At 41.6% G+C, this 14,647-nt stretch overlaps 2 protein-coding genes across 2 annotated transcripts; one reads left to right on the forward strand and one right to left on the reverse strand.

The window, feature by feature from the left end:
* Window positions 1-198: 198 nt before the first annotated feature.
* Window positions 199-14,465, reverse strand: LOC146380641 (uncharacterized). The gene is made up of 4 exons (XM_084940198.1): window positions 11,561-14,465; window positions 11,043-11,271; window positions 10,500-10,593; window positions 199-10,151 (listed from the first exon to the last, which is right to left on the reverse strand). The coding sequence occupies exons 1-4, from the start codon at window positions 11,597-11,599 to the stop codon at window positions 10,133-10,135; spliced, it is 381 nt and encodes a 126-aa protein (XP_084796324.1). The 5' UTR covers window positions 11,600-14,465; the 3' UTR covers window positions 199-10,132.
* Window positions 5,129-6,550, forward strand: LOC146380642 (zinc finger MYM-type protein 1-like). The gene has a single exon (XM_084939950.1). It carries the CDS (start codon window positions 5,129-5,131, stop codon window positions 6,548-6,550), a length of 1,422 nt encoding a protein of 473 aa, XP_084796076.1.
* Window positions 14,466-14,647: the final 182 nt, after the last annotated feature.

The raw sequence follows: 14,647 nt of genomic DNA on the forward strand, positions 1-14,647 counted from the left end.
AAGATCACAATTCACAGTGGCCCACTGTCAGAATAATTCTGAATATAAAATCATCGAGTTAATCTGAACCTTTCTCAAATGTGCTTTGAATAAATGCTGCTGCAAGCCACTGTGGGAAAGCTGTGTTATTATAATGAAAACATCTGTGACACATTCACAGAGGATGAGGTCACAAAGGGACGACACGCAGAGGCTGTATTAAAGTCAAAAATCCAAATCTTTAGTCCTAAACAGGCAGTGGTTACAAACAGGAAGACAAGCAGTCCATTAAACAGTCTACAGGGTCAAACATACAGAGAATTCAAACAGCTATAAAAAAAAAAATAACTGCACACTGAAAAACTTGACAAAGTGATGTGTGAGGCAGCATGCAAACTGAGCAGGATACACAAAGATCAGAGATTACACAATAAATCAGAAAATGATTTCAAACTTACTGAGAGCAAGGCCTCTGTTACAAATCTGTCTAATAGAAAAACATGCTGTACAGATACAATAAGGTAAGTGTTCATGGTCATTTAAAAACTGGCTCTACCTGAACCACTTAAATATTTTATGAAGTCACTGAGTCGACAATTTCTAAAGTTTGTTTTCTTAATTGCAGTTAAAGTGTGGCTGGTAGAGACCCACAGACCTCTTAGAGGTTTGAATGAACTTAAAACACCTGAGTTTCCTAATGTGTTCTCAGCTTGTTATAATTCTAGACAAAGAGGAGTAGCAATTCTAATACATAAAAATATTAATTTCACAGTACTCGATACAGTTATAGATCCAGAGGGCAGATTCTTAATCATTAAACTATCTATACTTAATAAAAAGCTATGTATTGTAAGTGTATATGGTCCAAATGTTGATGATCCCTCATTCTTTCACGTTTTTTTCAGTGCACTCTCTGAACACTTAGATGGCACACTTGTTCTTGGAGGAGACCTCAACCTTGGACTAAATGAAGAAATGGATAGGCCCAATACAGCAGGAACTCAGCGTAATTGGCAATCCACAAATATAATCAAACAGTATATGAGCGACTTTGGTCTTTGCGATGCATGGCGCTCCCTTCACCCCACTAGTAAGGAATATACTTTTTTCTCACATGTCCATCACTCCTACTCTCGTCTGGATTATTTTTTGGTCAGCAGCTCACTGCTGAGCAACATTTCAGCCACTGAGATTCACCCTATAGCTGTCAGCGATCATGCTCCTGTATCTTTAACACTAATGCACAAGAATAATACTACGCCAAGTAAAAACTGGAGATTTAATACATCACTACTTAAAGATGAAGACTTTATTAAATATTTAAAAAAAAGAGTGGACTTCATATTTAGACTATAATGACATTCCCGGAACATCAGCTTCTGTTCTATGGGAAGCAGGGAAAGCTGTGATGAGAGGTAAAATAATTTCTTTCTCATCACATAAAAAGAAAAAAGAAAAGAAAAATATTCAGGAATTAGAAAAAAACATCAAATCACTAGAAGAAGCCTACGTGTCACACCAAGATCCGGAATCATTGAACAAAATACGTAAAACAAAACTAGAATTAAATGAGATAATTGATAAAAAAATAAAATAAAATTCTTAGTACAAAGACTACGCTTACAAAATTATGAACATGGTAATAAATCCGGTCAATTTCTAGCAAACCAGCTAAAAATAAATAAAGAAAAAACTACTATATGTGCTGTTCAAGATTCATCTGGGAACACAATATATGAACCGAAACAAACAAACAACATTTTCAGGGATTTCTATAAAACGTTGTATTCACCACAAATAAACCCATCTAAAAAGGAAATTGATCAGTTTTTGGACAACATAACTCTTCCAAAATTATTAGACACTCAAGCAATGGCACTGGATTCACCACTGACACCAGGTGAACTCCAGGAAGCCCTGATAAGTATGCCCAATAATAAGGCTCCAGGTCCAGGCAGCTTTCCTGCAGAATTCTACAAAGAATTCTGGACGATTCTAGCACCAGTTTTCTACAGAACGTTGTTGGAAATCAAAGAAAAGGGCAGACTTTCATCAAATATGAATTCTGCAAACATTAATCTCCTGCTAAAACCAGGCAAAGACCATGTATATCCCTCAAGCTATCGTCCAATATCCCTTATAAATGTAGACCTTAAAATAATCTGCAAAGCTCTCTCAAAGAGACTGGAGAAAATAACCCCCCTCTTAATTCATCCTGACCAAACTGGTTTCATAAAAGGTAGGCACTCATCAACAAATACACGTAGATTACTTAATTTGATAGACTACTCATACAGTAAAAACCTGGAAAGTTAACTGGAAATTTATATTTGCAACTTTACACAAATTTGGTTTTGGATCCTCTTTCATTAACTGGTTAAAAATATTATATAACTCCCCGACAGCTTGTGTCAGAACAAATGACCAGACATCCTCCAGCTTCTGTCTCCTGAGGGGCACAAGGCAGGGATACCCACTCTCCCCTTCACTGTTTGCAATTTTTATTGAACCACTAGCAGCAGCAATTAGACAGAATTCAGTAATTGAAAGACGTGATTTTTTTTTTTTTTTTTTTAAAGCTGCGCGATTTAAAAAGGTGTGAAAATAATGGCTTGATTTGTGCCCCTTCTTCAAAGACACCCGAACCCTGTCGCTTTTTCACTGTCACCGTGTCACGTGAACACGCTTGCAGTTCATTTGTTGTGAGGCGTGTAGCAGCGGCATGACATAGGACTACTTGGAGTAGGCATAGTAGGCTAACTATAGCGACTGGGAGCCACGGCGGACAACACGGCAGCTCTTTCCCTTCCCAACCAGTCAGGTAATCCATGAATCGAGTGAAATTATTCTGTTTGCCCTCTAAGACCAACCTGCAATTGTTTTGTTGTGAAGTAGCCTGTCAGAAACTGCACATGACAAACTTTGCCAGCTTGCCCCCTCCATCCATCCATATAGATAAACAAAAAAAGGACACATTTAAAATGTAACCTAAACCATTTAGGCAACCCCACTCTCCATCAATTCCGACCTTTTTGCATACACTATTGAAAATATCACGTTATGCTATAGGCTACATGCCGTTAGGCAGAGGGCTCTTTTGAGCCCATTTTTCGTTACAAATTTTAGGATGATCTCATGGAAATCTGTGAATAAATACAAAGTTTTCAAACTGAAGTCAGTGACGGGAAGACATCACACTTTTTAGAGATGGAACTGCAGAAAAACCTAAAACCTTGACATGATTATGAATAATAGAATTATGGACGTTTCTCCGTTTTTGTGGATTAGCCTTTCCATAACTAACGTCAACTACTGTCCTACTTTGGTAAGATTGAAATTAATGTCTTTGACTGTCTTTAGTAGGTGTCTCCTGTGAGAAAGTTAGAACACCGTCCAACTGTCTAAAGATGCAGTCTTTAGCCTAACTGGTTGTTACTGACTCAGCGATGCTCGCAGACATTTACGCACTGTGTTGTGACCTGATTGTGACAGAACAGTGACGTTGTTATTGGTAGTTTGAAGGGTACGGTGTTGGGGGTGGTGCATGTTAAAAGTTTTGAGAAGCACTGGTTAGACATGTTAATTTTTTTTGGTGTAACATATTGGCAACATTAACACATTAATTTGCTAAAGGAAAAATAGGCAGTTCCCAATTGCCTGTGAAAACGACCATTCTGCCCTGTTCTTGTAATGACCACAGTCAGTCTTATTCGTTCTCATACATTTTGGTCTATTTATTTACTAATTTCAGCAAGCATAATGCCTAGGAAAGAGAGGCTGAGAAAGGAGAAAGAAAGGGATCTACAACAGGCAGCCCAGGGAAGCAGTTCTCTGCTCTCCTGGATGAAAGCAAAGGAAAATGAAGATGAAAGGTCAGAGTCAAGGGCAGAGTCAGGTTCTATTTTAATGTTTTAATGTAACCTGCTCCTTGCAGTTAATTCTATTGAAAAATCTTAAAAGCTGTTCACACTTAGTTTTTAATGAACTTAATCAGCAGGCATTGAGCTAACTATTATTTTGTACCTACGAAAGTTATTTCTATGTTACAAGACTTGCAGTATGGGTTATTATTAAAACTATCTGTTTAAGCTTATTATTATGATAAATAATAATACTATTATTATTATTATTGTTCCATTGTAGTCAGTCACAGCAGGGAAGCAGCTCTATGCCATCTACCAGCATAGCAGAAGAGGGAGATATAGAAACAGATGAAGCCGCGACCAATGCAGCAACAGGTTCAGTTAGGCCTACAGACACTGATGTAGTGCTCTCTGAAGACCACAATGAGGAAGATCAGATCGATCACATAATGTCAAAGTTAGCAGCTTTACAATACCCAACAGATCCAACACACATCCATACATTTAAAATAAAGCGCAATGACAGATACGTTTCAATGTGCTGCAATGTGGGCCCATGTCAGCCTGATATACCTTACCCAAAAACTGAGGGGAGATCATTCTAGAAACAGTGGTTTTCTGCTAATGTGTGGCTGGAATACTCACCCACTGCTAATTCAATGCATTGTTTTAGTTGTCGGCTTTTCCTCTCGGATGAAAAATATAAAAGCAGAACAGCCTGGACAACTGATGGCATCAGAAAGTGGAGTACTGCTCTTGAAAAAATCAAACAACACTCCAGCGCAGAGATGCACATGACAAGCATGGTTAGATGGATCAATTTCCAGAAAAAGGCCCTTCAGTCTGCATTTGATGTTTCAGACGTAAAAGGGGTGGAAGTTAGAGAGCGAGAGAGGCAGACAAACAAAGAAATCCTGACAAGATTAATTGACCTAACAGTGTATCTTGCACGTCAGGGACAAGCATTCCGAGGTCATGATGAGAGTGAGTCCAGTGATAACCGTGGCAATTTTCGTGAATTAGTCAATGTATTTTCCCGCTACGATAGTGTGCTGAAAATGCATTTGGAAAAAATTGCCACAGTTAAAGCCACCAAGACAAGGCCCCAGGTGTCACTGCTTTCCAACAGAAGTCAAAATGACATCATTGCAGCACTAGGAACTTACATCAGGAAGGAGATACAACGTGAAATAAAAGAGGCTGAAATGTATTCCATTCTACTTGATGAAACCTCTGATGTTTCACACAAAGAGCAAGTGTCATTTGTTGTGCGATATTTTCATCATATGCAAATAAAGGAGAGATTCATCGAAGTGTGCAATGTTGATACAACTACAGGCCAGGAGCTGGAGAACACAGTGTTCTTGCTTCTGCAAAAGAATGGCCTAGAGATGAAGAACATGTATGGTCAAGGCTATGATGGAGCAGCCAACATGAGTGGCATGTATAAAGGTCTCCAAGCTAGAATCCGTGCACACAATGAGAAGGCCCTCTATGTGCACTGCAAAGCCCATTGCCTCAATTTGGTACTAGTGGAGGCATCAAAGTCCAGCAAGCATTTTGTGACATTTTTCAACTTGGTGGAGAAATTGTATGCCTTTTGCTCAGGCTCCCCAAAGCGTCATGCTGCCTTGGTCAAATTTCAGGAGTCTCTCTTTCCTGGACAACGTGTTATGGAGCTCCAGCAGCTGTCAGATACTCGATGGGCTTGCAGGGAAAAAGCACTGAAGGCACTTCAGAGAAATTTGAAAGCCATTTTGATGCTCCTTGATGACATCAGTGACAGTGACCCACCTAACCTGGCCCAAGGTGATGCTCAGATGTACAGAAATGCCATTAATTTTATGTTCATTCTCTGCATGGAAATCACCACACCAGTATTCGAAGTCACTGCTTTGGCATCAGATTCTCTGCAGGAAGAAGGGTTGGACCATTCCACTGCCTACAAGGTAATTGATGGTGTGCTTCACACATTGCAAACCATGAGGTCTGAGGAGAAATTTGGAGAGATATTTAGATGTGCATCAGAGAAGGCAGAGAGTTTCAACATTCCAGTACCTACCGTGGTGCCTGGTCAGGAGAGAAAGCGGAAAGTTCCAGTGCGTTTCCAACACAGCACCACAGTGTCTCAAGTAGGTGCTCAGTTTGAGTCAGTGGAGGCATATTTCAGGAGTGGTGTATATTTCACCTTTCTGGACATCATGACTGGGGAACTGAACAGGAGGTTCAAAGGGGACAATACTGGAAGCCCAACGGCCAGAATCATTCAGTCCTTCCAGCCCTTAACTGTGCATGCTAACTGGGTAGGCCCACCAAACCCAGAAGCCATTGAAGCTGTCCACATCCTCTGTGAATTCTATGGAGAAGATGAGGACCAGCTCAAAACAGAATTAAAGGTCTTCCACTCCAGCTTTAGTTCAAAAGACCTCAGAGAAATATTTCTGATACTGAGGGAAAACAATGGCAAGCTGATCTTTCCTGCCTTTGTCAAACTGATTCAGATCTACGCAACACTACCAGTGACAACTGCGACAGTTGAAAGATCCTTTTCAAAGCTAAAAATAATCAAAAATAAACTAAGAAGTTTGTGTGGAGAAGAAAGGTTGTCTGATCTCCTCTTGTTGGCCATTGAGAAAGATGTGGAGATCAATTACAACGAGGTCATCAACATCTACAAAGACATGGCACCAAGAAGGATGCTTCTTTAGAGCAGTACACTCCATTTAATGGACACTTGAGAATATGTATGTATATAGTTTAGAGTTGGATACAGATTTTATCTTTTTGTGGTGTGATTTTTGATTTTTAGAGAATGTTTTGAAATAAAAGTCAAATTGCATTTAACCTGTGCGATTTTTTTATTATAAAAAGAAAAGGTTTTCCACATATGCAAAAAGTGCCCTTTTTTCCCCCTGGAGCACTTGCCCCCCAAAATGTCTGTGCACGCCACTGCTCTGGGGTGATTGAATTGATAAACTCTTTTGCAAGAATATCAGATTACTCAATTAACTGGTCAAAATCTACGGTCCTTCCGATTAATTGCTCCTTCCATAATTCCTCTTCTACACCACTGCAATCGGCAAATATAAAATATTTAGGTATTAATGTTTCTCCCAAGCTTGCAGATCTAACTAAATTAAACCATATCCCACTTTTAAAGAAAGTAGAAGGTGATCTGGCTAGGTGGAAATGTTTACCCATATCACTCATGGGAAGGGTTGCCACTATAAAAATGATGGTCTTACCAAAAATAAATAATTTATTCTCAATGATCCCAACTAAACCGCCACAAGATTGGTTCAAATCTCTAGATTCATGTATGTCCAAATTCCTTTGGAAAAATAAATCCCTACGTATAAGCTTAAAAACACTACAAAAGACCAAGGATAAAGGAGGATTAGAACTACCTAACTTTCAGCACTACTTAGCCAACAGGCTTCAGTTTATCTCAGGATGGCTAAAACATACCCTCTTAGATGAACCTTGGCTAGATGTAGAACAAGCACTTTGCAATAATCTAGAGATTTCAGATCTACCATTTATCAGCTCAAACATCCAACGACATGAATGCTTCAAAAGCATCAGCATCAGCTCTTCTCTGACAGCATGGTGGGAGTTTCTAAAATTGACGGAGTCTTCATTAATCCCATGCAAACGTACACCTATCTGGAACAACCCTGACATATTACAAACCTTGCAGGAGCTCTCCTCTCTTCAGGAACTCACTCTGCAGGAGGGGGAGATACAGGAGAGGTGGAGGAAGATCTCAGCCTGGGCATCTATTGTCTTGTGTAGTCTGGAAGATGAGTGGATGACGGGGTGGGTGAAGTTTTCTCTGTGGTGGGGTCAGGTGGGCTGTCCCGGGCTCTGTGGGGCCGGGCGGCGCTGCTGTTCTGGACCCCGGTCCAGATGGGCCCCCTTTCCCTGGCGGGTTGCGGAGTATGGGGGTGCCTACTGGGGTCAGCAGGGGAGCTGGCCCCAGGGAGGGGTCACTCGCCCCTCCCTTCCTTCCCTCCCCATCTCCAGCTGCCTCCCTCTTCCCGCTCCACCACAATCACCCACACATGCAGGGCCTTGGGGTAAAGGTGTGTCACCAGGGTGCAGGGGAGGCATCCCCCCCTCTGTCCCCTTCTGGCTTCTTGTGCCTCAATTTTATTTCACAACTTAGACATTCACATTACTCACACTCTCATAACACATACATATAGGATCTTGGGGGTGGGCACGCTACACGGACTCCAAAAGACCATCAGGGTGTACACCGCACCCCTGGCGTCGTTGCCCACCTCTCAATTTTAAATACACGTATACATTGAGGGCTATCAGGAGGGGCTATGCGCTTACCTGCTGCTCTCTGGCAGGTAGCTCCATGCCCTCCTGGGTTTTAAATGCACCTTAGAACACACATGCATCAACACTACAATGAGCGGGTGGAGGGAGGTTTGGAGTCTTCTCACACCCCCGTTCTCTGCGACCTGCTGGAGCGGGGGGCCAGGAGGAGGAGTTGGCCGTCCGACTGGGGTCTGGAGTGTGGGGCCTCTCTGCTGCTGCGAGTCGGGGCGGTCTGCTTCTCCCCACCGCAGGGAAAAGGGTAACACCACCTGGATCTGGGTGCAGTTTCCCCCTCCAGGGGCCTAGACCCGGGGCTTAGAGTACGCTTGGGGAGTGTGATTGTGTGTACGGTGTCTCTCTATGTCTGTCTCCACGTTGGTTGAGTGTCGAGTAATTGCATATGAGAGCATGAGGGTGGGAATGGATGTTTGTATCTGTGTGTGCCTGTATGTCTTGTCTATATGTCAGGTTGGGTATCAGACGCCACCTCTCTGGGGACATCTCAGGCCCTCTAAGGTATGGAGACCTATCTCCCCCCACCACTTCCCCTGCCAGTGGCAGATGCCCTCAGACATCGGTGCGTTGGTGGTTCTTTGTGTCCGGGGATGGGCGTCCAGGTACACACCGGCTCACTCCTTGGTGGCTGCTTATTAGGGCATGGAGCCCGGGGCTCGCTCGGGCCACTTCGGGGGTGGGGTGCCCTCGGCCTCTCGGCCTGGGGCTCGGTCACTCTGGCGCAGCTGGCTGCCGGCGGAGCTCATGGGCACGTCACTGCAACCCCCCCTGGCTTCTGCTCCGCGGCTGCTGAGTGACCCCTCATCTGGGACTCTCCTCAGCTCCTTCTGGGATAGTGGCACAGCTGCCCCTCTGTTGGTCTTCCTTGGTCTCTTGTGTTCTGGGGGCCTCTGGATGTCTGGAGTCTTGATCTCCTCCATACCTGCTTCATGCCCTGGAGGACGGGGCTGTGGCTCCCCACACCCTCTAGCAGATCATTACATGAAGGAACCTTTTAAAAACAAGCGCGTCCATGCTCACAGGTGTACACACGGGTGCTCACACACACAAACGACACCCTTTTTGTCTCCTACCTCAAAGCACACTGTGCGCTGTCGATATTACGTGCTGCACAATAATGTTTAATATTTAGTATTTACTGTTATATTCCCATATATCATCGTGATGTTGTTTATTGTATTGCTCTCATTTTCTTCTGCTTGTTTTCTTTTTTCTTTCTCAACAGCTGATCCAGGTGATTGATATATGTATTTTTTTTGTCTGCTTATTTAGTTGGTTTTTGTTTTTTTGCCCTTTATCCCCGTCCCTCTTCTCTGCTGTTTTTTCCCCCCTCTTCCTTTCTCCCTTTTCTTTTCCTCATTCAAGTCTGTCCCATATCTAGCAAGTGAACATAAAAAAATAAATAAAATAAACAATAAAAGGTGAATCAAATAGACCATTACGGCAAGGCTGGGATGGTCAATTTGGTAAAGTAAATCCGTTGGGCATCTTTCCTTGCCTTTAGACAATAATTCTGATGGCAAAAGAACCAAACGGGACAGGCGCAAAAAAAAAAAAAAGAAAAAAAAAAAGAGTGTGGCTGGTAAGGATGAAAACACATACAGAGCGTAAATTGTCTTTGTTAGTAACAAACGTCAGGAAAGAAAAGACAAAACACACAAACACTCTCATAACATTCATGAATAATTAGAAAGCATCTAAACATTCTGGTCGTGGATTTTTACAGTCTTATTTGCACTCGGTCATCTTCATAATCATCCTGATCAATACATGACAGGGGAGGTCCTGAGGTAGGCGGGGCTCTCTGGTGATGTCAGCATGAAAGGCAGGACCAGCGTCAGCCACATGTTGGTGAAACATCACAGTACACTGGTGTGGTTTCCTTTCCAGATGTTTGACATTTGACACTTCAACGTTGAGGCGAACAAGAAGACAGTGTTGGGTCAGGTTACTGCAAGGTTTCTAATTGACCAAAAGCAGAAGCACACAGACCAAAAGGGATCAGATGCTGAGTGTGGAACAAGCTCATCTGTGCTGATCACTGAATGCTGCTGTGTTCTTTTGTTGAAGTTGGCTGGTGGGACAGTCTAAAAGTGATATCCTGCCCATCTGAGGAACAGTTTTAAAAAACACATGCAATACTTTGTTTGTATTACAGTCAAAGTTTATGTTAATTTTTGTCCTTTAAAAGTGTTGCTGTACTATAAAGTACTATAATTTGAGGCTAAAATGGCTCAGATAGTCTCTCTCTCTCAGAGTATCTCCTTTGAAAGTGGAGACGGCTTTATCCACTGATCCACGTCACTTTACCTGGATGTTTTCTTTGAAGCTGGATGAAGACTTCTCTCCCTCAATCCTGTTGCAGCTTTGTGGTCCAGTTGGCCTCTGAGGTCACAGTCAACATCTGTAGCAGAAGAGGGGAAATAAAAATCCAGGTTACCAAAACTGGGACCTTTTCCAAAATAGAGCGTAACTGGAATTTTTCAGCCTTACAGGCAGATAGTCGTCTAAAGCTGCAGCTTTTTCTTTTTAGCTTTTTCCAATCTCTGCTCTCTGCTTTCTCTGTGAACATGTCTGCTTTCTTGGCATGGGTCTGTCTGCTGTTGGTGAAGAGACTAAATCCACATACTCGCTACTAAGATCTCCTCAAGTGGTCTTAACCAGATTACAGTTTAAGAGTAAATGTCTCCTGAGAGTTTCACCTTGGGGAGATGCTGTCTTGCTAACATGCAATCATGAGCATTAATCTATGAGGTGAAAAAGAGATTTTAAAGCCACAAGTTTTATTTCATCTGTGTTTTGGTCAGAGTCCCGTCAGACCTCCAGAATGGTGTCAGAGTGTTTTCTATCCACCTTCCACGTGATGAGCACAGATCTCAGGTCCAGACCTCCACGGGCACCATAGCCTCTTTGGAGCTAATAGGTGGAAGCAGGTTTTGTTGGGACAGGAACTGAAGAGGAAACTGACGAGGAAGGCAAGGATCTTCTTCAGCTCCTCCGAGCCCGAGCCGGGACCTCTTTGCGTAGGCCAGCATTGGCCAGGTAGCCCTCCAACGTCGCTGGATGGCAGACAGTGGAAAACCTAGAGGAGTAGGAGAGAAACAGCAGCTTTGATCATGTCTTTATACTGTTTAGTTTTTAGAGCCACAGACTTTCTTTTAATGTCATTGTTCAGGATCTATGACTGATTATGTATTTATTGTATTCCTCCATGACTGTGTGACAGCAAGTGGAAAAAAATCAGCTTTACCTTTGTTGATATGCTTGTAATTTTAATATTGATTAAATTGCCCATGAAATAATAGAAAGCTCATATATGAAAATGTATTTTAAAAAAGAAAGTTCATCTGAATACAAAGGAGTACACTCACCTTCCTGTAGATGGAGTTGTAGCGAGCGCTGGTGAACATCCAGGCCTCCTCGTAGAACTGATCACTGATTGGATCCAAAACATCGATCTGTGTAAGCGCTGAGGATCGTCCTGATGGACAGAACAGAAGGAGAGTGAGACAAGTGAAGATATACTAAACAATACTGTGAAATGAACTGACCCACACAGAGTTTGATTCAGAGGTGATTGACACATTATTTGACCACAAGCAATCTTTTCTGGTTTGACGCCGTCTTTGTAGCCAGAAACCAGCTCTCTCCTCGGCTTCCTCCACTACACGCTTCCCCCACGCCAGTCTCCTCAGTCACTATAAAGGGGAGAGTCATGAGTTCCATCACCCTCACCTGTGCCGTCCAACGTCCCGCCACCACCCTCCACTGCAGCAGGCCAGAGACCACACCCCTGCCACAATAAGCAAAAGTATATCCTTGCTGTACCCTTAATGCTAAATATGCTAAATTAACCGCTCCCCTTGCCCCTTTGGGATTATTCTTATGTCACTGGGATGTTGACCTTTGACCTTCACATTAGAGAGGTGGGCAGACATAATTAGTGTATGAATTTTAAAGTAACAGGTAATAAAGAGAGTGTAGCAAATGTAGTCAGGTTTATTACTCTGTATCACACATGAGTGCCCGAGGGAGGCACGGCTGACTGGGGAGACACAGGAAACATAGAGACAGGGGTGACTCGACATGAAACGATGAAACGTGGGACACGGGAACAGAAACTAAACACAGGCTAAGAAGAACACTGAGGCAGGGAGAACAAAGATTACTGAGAGTGTGATAAATAAGAATAACAAAAACCAAGAAAAACAATAGTCAAAGAATATTAAACCAAAAACACAAAGCATTGGGCCAGGACCCACTACTGTGACATTTATATGTGATAAAAACATTAAAAACTGGACAATCTGCTCAAATGTTGAAATCTTTCTACGTATACTTTAGGTTCAGCTCTCCATCCTGGCATTTGGTTAAGCATGATTCAAAAATTAGATTTTTAAATTGTTTTATTTTGTTTAACTGGTTTTAATTATTAGTTACTTTTTGTGAAAATTTGTTGCAACATTTAAAAATAGATCATTTATTTTCAAAAAGGAAATTTAAAAAAGTATTTTTCAAACTTATTTGATTTAGAGCATCATATTTGACCAACGTAAATTTTTTAATTTCATATAAAATGACTGAAACAGTGAACTAAATATCTGAAATCTTTCCTTCCTTAAAAGTTATAATCCTACTTAAGTTATAGTGCAAACGCTTAAGCAACAAATATACTTAATGCTAATTAATTAATATTTCACTTTAATGTTGCAACTACGCGGTCACTTCTGTCTTTAAACAAAATATTTTCCAGTTACAGAAATCATGAAATCCAAACTAAAGTGTTACTGTTGCTATATGCATTTTATATAAATAATCGATGATGGTACTGACATGAAGGAAGAGAAAGTTACACGTTGCATCCTTTGAGTTTGTCTCTGTGCCTTTGGGCGATTTTCAGAAGGACAGATGTTTCTGTTCAATTCTTAAATCCATTTTTTTCAAACACAAACACTATTTTAAAGCTTCTAGAGAGTAAAATAATAATGATAATTATAATAACAGTAATAAAAACAAAAGCCCTCAGATCCATCAAACCAAGCAGCAGAAAGAACAATAAGAGAAGAGAAAACTTTAACCTTGTAGACTTCATTATGTTCCAGCTGCTCTACAGACGCTGTGACCTCGAACTTAAGCAGGTCGTAAAGTATGTGCAGCTCAATAACTTCATAATTACACCCTGTGGTATTTAGGCAGCAGAACAACTAAGAATAACAACTACAAATAATGTTTTAGGTTTCTGTTGTACTGCAAGGTTCTGTACAGGAGAACCAAACCAAGAGCAAATATTACGTCTCATTTACACCAGAGCACGAAGAGCCTCCAAAATTTATCAAATTGAATCATCTTTGTTTAGATGCAAGAAGAATCATATAGAAATGAAAAAGTATAAATATAAATCCAGAGCACAGATATCCTCTAAATCAGCGTAGCACATGTGCAGCTGCTGGGATTCATTTAAGCATTCGGCTCGTTGCGTTTGCAGATTTTTCGCTCGCTGTTCTGGCTCACAGCGCTGCAAGCACAAAAATAAATATCCCCAAAGGTGTGAAAGGTAACTAATTAGTAAGAGTATTGTTACTCTCCCCAGGAGTAGTCCAGCAGTAGAAATCAGTCCAATAACAAGATGTGTAACATCTAGCAGGGTGACAGAAAAGGTGCATTGGTAATGCCCATTATTGTAATGCTTTTTTAAGATGAGCAAAACTTTATTTCACTTTGGGTTACTGGGATAAGTGATGGATGGAGGGAATTTTACTTCAGCCACAGAAATCCTAAACAGGAAGGAGGAGCAGAGTTACAGTGGATCACTATCCAGCAGGGAAACAAGATTTATTTCAATTTCTAGGCCATGAGTGAGATTTACTAAGTGGGCAAATTAGGGTGATGACACCGTTCCACAGTGATCTATTAATAGTGCACCAATTTACATTCAGAGATGCATGCAGCCAGTTCATTTCAGTATTAACCAGCTTTCTACCAACAGCAGCACAAAAACAGCAGATTCGATCATGGAGACACTGAATCTGCTAAACTAATTAAAAATTGTAAGTTCAGGTCTTCAGTTTACGTTTCTTTGTGAAAACAGCACAGCAAAGGAGACTCTGTGATGTTTTGGTATAAGGGATAAATCTTCTGACCGAACCTGCTGGGACTGTGTGAGGTCCTGAGGCTAAGAGTAAGGATTTATCCACAGGAGAGCTGCGTTCTTACAAACCATCCCACTGTGTAAACCTGACATCTGTGGAACAGCTGAGCTGTATGATGTGTACAAGGACACAAAACATTATTTACCATCAGATCCCGAGCCCTCCATGTGTTAATCAAGAAGCTGCTGCTGTGCTACATCCATAAATAATGAATAAATTAGGAGCTAAAGCTAAAAGGACAGTTTATTTGTACCATCTTCATGTGAACACATTCAAGAACATCACAGATGAAAGAAACATTAAAAACTT

This window comes from Perissodus microlepis, chromosome 9 (genome assembly GCF_051167445.1).
Source record: "Perissodus microlepis isolate ML-2025 ecotype Zambia chromosome 9, ASM5116744v1, whole genome shotgun sequence".
NCBI classification, from domain to species: domain Eukaryota; kingdom Metazoa; phylum Chordata; class Actinopteri; order Cichliformes; family Cichlidae; genus Perissodus; species Perissodus microlepis.